The sequence below is a fragment of the Orycteropus afer genome, unplaced genomic scaffold (assembly GCF_000298275.1).
Source record: "Orycteropus afer afer isolate SDZICR_OR568_19922 unplaced genomic scaffold, OryAfe1.0 scaffold00489, whole genome shotgun sequence".
NCBI lineage: Eukaryota > Metazoa > Chordata > Mammalia > Tubulidentata > Orycteropodidae > Orycteropus > Orycteropus afer.
In genome coordinates, this window is record NW_006922076.1 from 1,520,301 (window position 1) to 1,531,292 (window position 10,992).

Consider the following 10,992-nt stretch of genomic DNA (forward strand, 5'->3'; position numbering starts at 1 on the left):
GCCCACCTCTGCCGGCTTGATTCCTTCCTCCACTTCAAAGTACTGCCGGACTCATTGCCCCAACACAGACCCAGGGAGGAGTCCACGGACCACACCGCACCCTGCTCTGGCAAGCCGACTCCGAGCTAAACACCTGGCCCAGGGGAAAGCGTTCAGGGCAGGCCTCAGGACCCCAGGAAAGCACAGCCTTGACTCACCGTTCTGCAGTCTCTGCAGTCTCTGGGGGATGTCCAGGAAAGAAAGCCCCCAGAAGCTGGACCCCCGTCTAACTCAGCCATCGAATGCCTGTGAGATGGGCAAGAACGACCAAGTCTCCCCCTCTTTAAATCCCCAGGAGCCCGTGCGGCTCTCAGAACGGTGCACCTCGCTGCGCGGCCGGCCAGGCCCTCTGCCATCCCGCTTTGCAGACCACCCGGCCACTGTCCATCCGGTGGCCTCCGGACCCCTGCAGGTACCATTCTCCTTGCCGGGACCCTGTGCCACCACCTCCCCATTTTCTGACACCCGGGTCCTCCTCCTCACCCGGGCTCAGCTCACAAGCCCCCTTCACGGAGACCCCCACCACCCTCAAGCCATCTGCAGGGGACTGTTCCCCCATCAGGCTCCTTGCCACGCCGTCTCCCCCAGAACGGACATTCCAGAAGGCTCCACGCCTTGCCTGTCCTCCTCCCCTGTACCCAAGCGAGAGGCTGAACTAAGCCCTGAATGAGTCCACAACAGGAAGGGAACACGGAGACTCGACACCCCACGTCCCTTTGGGCCCAGCATTAGCAGGAGGGGTGGTCCGAGGAGCGGGAGTGGGCAGAGGAGCTGCATGGAAGAGGGAGATGTGTTCAGCCAGACATGGCTCGGCTCCTGGAAGGGCCAGGGCGGCACCCAGGAACCGGCTCAGGGTTCCCTAGTGTAAATGCTATTGCCTGCGGAGGCCAACAGCTGACGCCCAGCCCAGCCCTGTTCCAGTGCAGTAGGCCCACCCAGAGCCCCTGGCACTGACAGGGCGTAGCAGGCCCAGGCGTCTGTTCAGGGAACAACGCTGGAGACCAGGCCTCAAGCAGGTGCTACGAGGAGGAAGCTGCAGGAGATCCGGGCAGGAGCCTCCAGAGGCGTCGCCATCCCAGTCCCGGATGCCTTCCCAGCAGCTCCTGCACGATGCCCGGGGGGGGAAGCAGGAAGGCACCGCAAGCACCACCTGGCAGTGCCCTCAGCTGGGCGGCCTGCCTCCTGCAGCCTGGGGAACCGCGTGCGTAGCCGGCCTGGTGGGCTCTCTGGGCCCAGACACAGCACCTGGTCCGGGTCGCCGGCCACCAGCTGGTAGTATGGGAGCACCCTAGCCCAGCCCACCCTTCTAGCACTGCCCCCAGCCTCCACTGGTCCTGAGCTGACCCCGGGTGGGACAGCCAAGAATCGGGGATGGTCCCCTCCGGCGAAGAGGGCAGGGGGCAGCAGGGTGCCGGCAGACCGCCCTCATCATCAGAACTGGGGCGACGATGGCCCCTGACCGGTCAGAGACCCCTACCGTTGACCTGATGTGGAAACAGGGTCTCTACAGATGTGAGCAGTTAGGTCAGCATGAGGTCACACTGAAATAGCTGCTGCGTCCTAATCTGAATGGCAGGAGCTCTGGTAGCATAGTGGCTAAGACACTTGCCTGCTAACCAGATGGCTGGCGGTTCAAACCCACCAGCCACTTCTCGGAAGGAAGGTTGGGCAATCCTACTTCCGTAGTGATACTGCCTTGGAAACCCAAGGAGGGGTCGCTATGAGTCGGGGCCGACTCGACGGCACATAACAACATAACAACAACAATCTGAATGGCTTCCTGTGAGAGAGACAGGGCTCTGCGGCAATGACAGCAAGCCAAGGAAGGCCTGGGCTGCCAGGAGCAATGAGCAAGGACCCTCCCCCGGAGCCTCGGAGACAACATTCCCTGCTGACACCCTGCCTCCTAGGCACCAGAACTGGAGAGGATGGGTCCCTGTTGTAAGCCCCAGGGAACTGAGGCATTTATGATGAAAGTGTCTAAACCTACCGAGGAGCTGGGGCTACAGAACATTGCAGCCCCTCCCTCAGAAGGGCTGGCACTGACTCTCTGCAGGACCCCCCAGCACCATGTCAGGTGGGGGCCACCTGGCATCTCCCAGGAGGAGGAGGAGGAGGTGGGGTTGACCCCCTCTCCAGGAGACACAGCAGAGTTGCCTTCATTCCTTGGCCATACAGCCTTGGGGCATTCTGGATCCTGAAGTCTGGTGCACTGGCCTTGCACTGGCCAGAGCTTCCAAATGCCACTGCTCCCGTGAGAGGTGTCTAGTCGGGTGCGGCTCTGAACAGAGATGGAGCTCGAGTCAGACGCTGGAAACCAAGACAAGGCTTGGGCCAAGTCCATCAGGTTGGGGCCGTCTCAAGCCAGAGACTACGGGCATGGCTGCTGGATGGATGCTCAAAGGAAGCAGACAACACCCTGAGCCCTTGGGGTGAGGGGCACGGGGGTGTGCCCCACTGTGTCCACCCAGGGAAGGGAATGCCCAGAAGTGGGCCTTGAACACCTACTGCAGAGGGCAGCGCCTGGCCACCAGCTGTCAGCCTCCCTTTCTTCCTGGACAGGACACCTGTTTATCCACCTAATTGCCTGTTGCCATGACAACCAGCATCCTTCCTCCCAACCAGCTGGTGCATCACCATCACCGCCAGGACTGGTGTGCAGGACTGGTATGAGAGCAGGAGGGGCTGGGGGTGGGTGAAGGAGGGCTGGGAGGACTCACCTTGTCCTCCGCAACTCAGCTGACCACCTCTAGGTGCCGCTCACAGAGCAGCCTTTAGGATGCAAGCCCAGGAAGGACAGAGGCTCCCTACTATCAGGGGACCATGTGAGGGTCTTGTGTCTAGGCCCACTAGCTGCTCTGAGACAGGTGCTGAACATGCCCAAGGGCCCACAGGAGCTGGTGAGCAGGCCCCTCGCCTGACGGCCCAAGGCCATGTGTGCCTGAGGCTCCACACAGGCTTCCTCCTCTCCCCTGGCCCCATGGGGGGTACAGCCAGCTTTCACCAGTCTCTCCTCATCTCTGGGACAAGGCAGAGGTTGGGGGTCCACATGGAGGAAGAGCCCGCTGGGGCTCAGCCTCAGTGTAGCTCAGTATCCAGGGGTACTGGGTCAGGCTTGGGGCATCACACAGTCAACAGCACAGTGGTCATCTGTTTAGGGGATCTGGGAGGCTCCTGCAGGGAGGACAAAGCTGGGGGTTCCCGAACAAGGGGCATGGTACCCACGCCCCTCAGTTGATTCCGGCGTGTCAGAAACGGCCTTCTCTGCAGATTTTGTGATGACCAAGAGTAAGATGCCTGGCTGTCGAGTCAGGGGACCACTGTTCTCTCTGAGGCTCAACAACTCTGATGGCCCTGAAAATTGGCTCTGAGACCACAGCTGCCAAGACCCTGCTCACCCGCCTCCATGTCCACCATCGTCACTCGGAAAGAGCATGGGTGGCCAGCAGCAAGTCCAGGAAACCACAGGAAAAGCAGAGGGTGTGGGTGGCTCCGATCACAGCTGGCTTCTCCTGGAAAAAGCAGGTCCACCTGTCTTCATCTGCAGAAGGAGCCATAGCCCAAGGGCAGTGTGTCCAAACTCCCCACTGCTGCCCAAAGGGAAAGTGAAGCCCGTGCCCCAGTGCACACCATGCCACAGGGCTCATTCAGCACGACTGGCACGGGCACCAGTGCTGAGCCTGAAAGCCAGCATCGCCATCTGCTACAGCTGTGCGCTGGCTACTGTGCCTCCTTCCCACATCTGTTAAGTCCGGGGGCATTGCCTCTCTGGTTTTGCCAGCAAAGCTCTCCTCCTCCTCCTTGAAGCATAAAACCAAAACCCAAACTCACTGCTGTTGAGTCAGGTCTGACTCATAGCGACCCCTGCTTGGGCTTCCCAGGCAGTATATCTATGGAAGTAGGTTGCCCAATCTTCCTTCCGAGGAGTGGCTGGTGGATTTGAACTGCCAGCCTTCCAGTTAGCAGTCAAAAACCTTAGGCACTATGCCACCAGAGCTCCGACGCACTTACCTGGGGAGTCCCTCCAGGGCCATGTGGTTGACCTGACCCAGAGCCAGTGTTGGACATGTGGCACGGCATGGCCCAACCAGGGCCAGTGGTTGGCTCAGGGACAGACACTCAACTGTGAGCAGAGCTTTTTCTGGGGAAGTGAGATTTAAAGTGAGATGACCTGTTTCTGCCCAGTGGGAAATGGGCTGTTGGGGGTGGGTGGTGGAGAGACACAGGAGCCGTCGGGAGTCCAGGTGAGAGGGACAATGGTGTGACAGGAGCAGTAACCATAGAGAGGTGCTGGTGAGAGGGTTGTTGTGGTTGTTAGTTGCTATCCAGTCGGCTCCATCTCATGGTGACCCCATGTACAGGTCCCTCAGAAATATGGTAGCTTCCGTTCCAGACCACTGCAATAAAGTAACCCACACAAATATTTTTATTTCCTGGTTATCTTAGGCTGGGTTCTCTAGAGAAGCAAAAACAGTGACGCTTATATAGAGAGAGATTATCTCAAGGAAATAAATGGTTCATGTAGTTGTAGAGGCTGGCAGTCTCAAGTCCTTGGATCAAATGTCAAGCTGGAGCCTCCTCCTGACTCACGTGGGCGCAGGAGCTGATGAACTGGCAGGCAGTGTAACAGGCTGTTGGTTGCTGAGGCTGATGAAGCCAAGATCAGCAGGTAAAATGGCAGATTGTTGGCTTACCTGCTACAAGGACAACAACCCCAAGATTGTCAGGCAACATGGCAGGCCACTGGCTCAAGTCTGGGAACTGGAGATGATGCTGGGCCAAATGCAGGGTCCAAACTGAGTGAAAAACCAGAGCCCTTTCCCAAAACTTCTCCATACACACTAGAAGCAGGCCACCTCCCGAAGGCAACTGCCTGTCAACCAACATCGGCTCACAGCCGATTCCACCACGGAGGTGATTACACCACATCCAATCTCATCAGAGGAAGTACCTACATCAGAACTGCCTAGCTACTCAAAATCACGGCCCAGCCAAGATGACACACAAGCTGAATTACCACAATACGGTGTATTGTTTTCTATCCCTTCACTTTTAACCTATATATAATGTGTGTTTCCCGTAGGCAGCGTACAGTGATTTTCTACCCAATTTGAAAATCTCTGTCCTTTAATTGGCAGGTTTAGGACATTCACACTTAATGTGATGACTGACATTGTTAGGGTTAGGCCTGTATCTTGCCATTTATTTTCACTTTCACAAGTCTGTTCTCTGATCCCTTTCTAGTGACTTATGATACTATTTTATCTTTTCTGTTGGCTTATGGGCCAACTCTTTATTGTCTTATTTTAGTAGTTTCCTTGGAGTTTATGGTATATACCTTTAAGTTATCACAGTCTACCTTCAAATATACCTCATGCTGCTTCCTGTACAGTGAAAGAGCCTTACAACAGCAGACTACCATTTTGGTATTTCTGGCCTGTAGGTAATTGTGATTGTGTATTTTTTTATATCTGTTATATGATGTGCTTCGGTGCAGTTTTCTCCATGTTTCCTTGCTTGGAGTTTTTTCCTAAAATTCCAAAGTTCCTAAATCTTTGGGTTTAAGATTTGCAGCATATTTGGAAATTTTAGGCCATTATTTCTTCAAATATTTTTTCTGTTCTTCTTTCCTTGCCTTCAGGGATTCCATGTATATTAAGCAACTTGAAATTGTCCCACAGCTCAATGATGTTCTTTTAATTTTTTAGTCTTTTTTTCTCTCTTTTTCATTTTGTACAATTTATTTCACTATATCTTCAAGTTCACTAAACTTTTCTTCTGCCGTGTAGCATCTGCTGTTAATCCCATTAGTGTATTCTTCATCCCTGCCATTATAGTTTTCATCTCTAGAAGTTTGATTTGCATATTTTTTATATCTTCCATGTCTCTACTTAACTCTTTGAACTCATGGAATACAGTTGTAAGAACCGCTTTAATGTGATTGTCGGAGAATTCTAGCATCTTCTTGGTTCTGGGTAATAGTTGATTAGTTGATTTGGGTGGATCTTCCTGCTTCTTTGTGTGCCTGGCAATCTTTCACATAGTGAATTGTACCTTGCTTGCTGCTGAATATTCTTCTTCTCTTATAAATATTCCTTAACTCTGCTCTGGTCTGCAGTTAGATTCATTGGGGCCTGCTCTTTCCTCTCGAATCTCTTTTTAAAACTTGTTAGATGGAAGCAGAGCAGCCTTTTGTCCACACTAATCACTCTCCACCAACGAGCTAATGAGCAAGACTCTCTTGAGTGGTCTACCCACTGTGCGGTGAGTTGTGGGGTTTTCCGGTGTGGGTGGGGAGAGGGGCACTGTACCCAGCCCTGTGTGAGCGTCAGCCACTGCTTTCTGACCCTTTCATGTGGTTTCACTCTGATCTCCGTCTCCTCACGTCTGTGTTTGTCAGTTTTGTGCTGCAGAGTCAGGGAGATCCTCTGACTTTCTCCGCGTGCCTCTCTCCCCTTTGTACCTGTGCCCTGTGACCTCTAACCCTCTTGTTCTTCCTAAGCCCTCTGTCTCCACAACCCCGGGCTCCAGTGGGCTCCACTGGGCTTCCCTTCCTGGACTGCAGCCTAGAATCTCTCCAGGCAGTGAGCTGGGGAACTATAAGGCTCACCTCACTTTTTTGCCATCCACCAGGAAAAAATGTCCTTTGTAGCCCAATGTCCAATGCCTGAAAACCACATATTTTGCTTTGTTGTTTGAAACGGGAGGATAAATCCAGTCTTTATGATGCCATTTTGTCCAGAAGGTGAAGTTTTGTGAAATTTGTATCTTTACTGGTATATTTTAAAGAGGCACAATAGGCATACTGTGTGGCCCACAGAAAAATCTTACTTCTACCCACACATCCCCTCAGAGTCTCCAAACCACTCCTAAGAGTCTCCTCTCTCAGCCTCTGGTCTCTCCCCTTCCAACACCTTCCTCCCCACCCAGCTGAGGCCACATTTCCCTCATGTCCTCCCTCTCTGTGGCTCATCACTTCATTGTTGTTGGCTGTTAAGTGCCATCAAGCCAGTTCTATCCCATAGCAACCTCATGTCCAACAGAAAGGAACACTGCTGGGTCCTGCATCATTCTCACAATCAGTGCCACGCTTGAGCTCATTGTTGCAGCCACTGTGTCAATCTAATTAAGAGTCTTCCTTTTTGGCTGACCCTCTACCAAGCATAACACGCTTGGCATTTCCCAAGCTGAAAGAACTGAGGAAAAAAATTAAGCCTTGAGTTGCAATATTGAAAGATTCTGTGGGCAAAATATTGAATGAAGCAGGAAGTAGCAAAAGAAGATGAAGAAGTACACAGAGTCACTGTACCAAAAAGAACTGGTCAATCTTCATCCACTTCAGGAGGTGCCATATGATCAAGAACCAATGATATTGAAGGAAGAAGTCAAAGCTGCACTGAAGGAATTGGTGAAGAATAAGGCTCCTGGAATTGGAGGAATACCCATTGAGATATTTCAATAAACAGATGCCCCACTGGAGGCACTCACTCGGTTATGCTAAGAGATTTGGAAAACAGCTACCTGGCCAACTGACTGGAAGAGATCCATATTTATACCCATTCCAAAGAAAGGTGATATCACAGAATGTGAAAATTATCAAACAATATCATTACTATTGCATGCAAGTAAGACCTTATTGAAGATAATTCAAAAACGGTTGCAGCAGTATATTGACAGAGAACTTCCAGAAGTGCAAACTGGATTCAGAAGAGAACATGGAACAAGAGATATTATAGCTTCTGTCAGATGGATCCTGGCTCAAAGGAAAGAATACCAGAAAGATGTTTACTTGTGTTTTATTGATGATGCAAAGACATTTGATTGCATAGATCATAACAAATTGTGGATGACATTGAGAAGAATGGGAATTCCAGAACACTTGATTGTGCTCGTGAGGAACCTGTACATTGACCAGGAGGCTGTTGTTTGAACAGAATAAAGGGGCACTGCATGGTTTAAAATCAAGAAGGGAGTACATCAGGGTTGTATCCTTTCCCCATGTTTATTCAGTCTGTATGCTGAGCAAATAATCCGAGAAGCTGGACTATATGAGGAAGAACATGGCATCAAGATTGGAGAAGAATCATTAACAACCTGAGATACACTGACAACACAACTTTGCTTGCTGAAAGTGAGGATGACTTGAGGCACTTACTGATGAAGATTGAAGAATACAGTCTGCATTATGGATTACATCTCAATATAAAGAAAACAAAAATCCTCACAACTGTACCTATAAGCAGCATCACGATAAACAGAGAAAAGATTGAGGTTGTCAAAGGATTCATGTTGCTTGGTTCTACAATCAACACCAATGGAAGCAGCAGTCAGGACATTAGATGACATGTAGCACTGGGCCAAAGATCAAGGATGTCTCCTTTAGGACTAAGGTGCACCTGACACAAGCCATGATATTTTCAATCACGTCATATGCATGTGAGAGCTGGGCAATGAATAAGGAAGACTGAAGAATTGATGCTTTTGAGTTGTGGTGCTGGTGAAGAATGCTGAAAGTACCATGGACTGCTAAAAGAACTAACAGATCTGTCCTGGAGGAAGTTCAGTTGAAATGCTTCTTGGAAGCGAGAATGGCCAGACTTCATCTCACCTACTTTGGTCATGTTGTCAGAAGGGACCATTCCCTGGAGAAGGATGTCATGCTGGGTAAGGTGGAGGGTTGACAAAAGAGGGGAAGGTCCTCAATGAGGTGGATTGACACAGTGGCTGCTACTATGGGCTCCAGTACAGTAAGGATCATGGAGCTGGCACGGGACCAGGTGGTGTTTCGTTCTGCTGTGCATGGGGTTGCTGTGAGTCGGACATGACTGGATGGGACCTAACAACAACAACTATCAAGCATGATGTCCTTCTCCAGAGAGTGGTCTCTCCTGACAATATGACCGAAGTATAAGAGGTGAAGTCTCACCATCTTCACTTCTAAGGAGCGTTCTGGCTTTACTTCCTCCAAGACAGGCTTGATGATTCTTCTGGCAGTCCATGGTAGATTCGATATTCTTCACCAACACTATAATTCAAAGGCATCAATTCTTCTTCAGTCTTCCTTAGTCATTGTCCAGCTCTTGCATGCATTTGACCTCAAATTGAAAACACCATGGCTTGGGTCAGGTGTACCTTAGTCCTCAAAACATCTTTACTTTTTAACACCTCAACAAGGTCTTTTGCAACAGATTTGCCTGATGCAATACATCATTTGATGTCTTGACTGCTGCTTTGGTGGGCGTTTATTGTGGATCCAAGTAAAATGAAATCCATGACAACTTCAATCTTTTCTCCATTTATCATGATGTTGCTTATTAATTCAGTGGTGAGGATTTTTGTTTTATGTTGAGGTATAATCTATAATGAAGGCTGTAGTTTTTGATCTTCATCAATAAGTGCTTCAAGTTGTCTTCACTTTCAGCAAGCAAGTTTGTGTCATCTGCACGTTACAGATTATTAACGAGTCTTCCTCCGATCCTGATGCTGTGTTCTTCTTCCTATAGTCCAGCTTGATCACTTTAATTTTGGGGGATTTTCTTCATTTATTCTCTGTCACCATCTGTAGCATAGCAGGCAGACTAGGAGCAAGGCTACAGCCGCTCATAATTCAATATTTAAAAATTATACCCACCCTATAAGGCAGGGCCTGTGCTCTGTACCCTTGTCTGCTGAAATTTCAGCAGAAATGCCCCTGAGAAGCCATGTCTCAGCTAAGGCACAGCCCAAAGACCATTTCCTCCATTACCCAAGGGGCCCACCTTCCTCTAGGATTAGCCCAGCAATCTAGATGGTCCCTCAGCCCTGATCACATATGCCCAAGCCATCTGCCTCCATGCTGCATGAAAATGTAGGCATTACTAAAGCAGTTATTAATGAGCAATTACCCTATCATTACAATGCAAGTGTGGCAATTACCAAGACCTACTGATGGCAGAGCACTAGCTTCCTTGTGGAATTAGCCACGAGGTCTGAGAGAAGGCCAACACCTAGGGACCTCACTGGAGGTGAGTGGGTAAGGCGGTGGACCCCTACAAGCCGGTTTCTTCCCCCCGACCCCTCTCCACTCATAGTAGAGGACACCCACCATGTCAGAAAGGCAGCTGCTTTGGGGACTAATGAGATCAATGAGCTGCAATGCCATTTCCTCTCGCAATTATATCCTCACCCTTTTCCAGCCCCCCTCACATCCCCAGATATGTCTGTGGCTGCCAGCTCCCATGGAGGCTAGAATGGAAGGTCAGAGAAGACAGAGACCCAGGCTCAGGGCCTTAGATGGTGAGCAGCCTTCGGGACTGGGAGGTTAGCCCAGCCATCCTCCCAGCAGACACAGCCCCCTTCTTCTACCTCCTCTTAGCATGCCTGAAGTGAACGCATTCCTTTGGGTCTCTTGGTCTGAGCAAGCACAAGAGGGGTGTTACCTGAGCAGGAATGCAGCACCAAGGCTGCATCCATAGAAATACTCACTAATTCCAAATTCCAGTGAGATGGAGGAATAGGCAGACAGACTGCATAGACCCTCTTCAACAAAGAAAAGGGGAACCACTTAACACAATACAGAAGATGATCCTGGACCCCTGAGCCTTGAAGGGAAGGATTTAGAAGTAGGGTAAACTCCAACTAGCAGAAGAATTTGCATGAAAACATCAAAAAAGGAGACATATGGAGCTGTGGTTGGGCAGCAATCCTGACAGCACAGACAGCTTGGATATTACCAAGTAGTGGAAGGACCTAAGAATTAACCTAAAAATCAACCCTGCTAGCCTGGGACTGCATGGAGGACTGCTCTGGTGGCTGGGGAATAAAAGGGGAAGCAGCGAAGAGGAAGGCGGGCTAAGCTGTGAACTATTGCCTGTCTGGAGGGCACAGCCATTTTGAATGTTTACAAGTGGCTTGACCATTTTGGATATTTAAAGTGACAGCATTCTCCCAGATTCCAGGGATTTAAGAACAGGC

The 10,992-nt window shown here is 50.4% G+C and overlaps 1 protein-coding gene across 1 annotated transcript in view; it reads left to right on the forward strand.

Annotated features, from left to right (window-relative positions):
- Positions 1 to 226: 226 nt before the first annotated feature.
- Positions 227 to 10,992, forward strand: part of FBRSL1 (fibrosin like 1) — a 105,853-nt gene continuing 95,087 nt past the window's right edge. The window contains exon 1 of the mRNA XM_042782849.1: positions 227 to 451. Within this exon, the coding sequence (XP_042638783.1) occupies positions 227 to 451 (225 nt within the window). The remainder of the gene's footprint in view (positions 452 to 10,992) is intronic.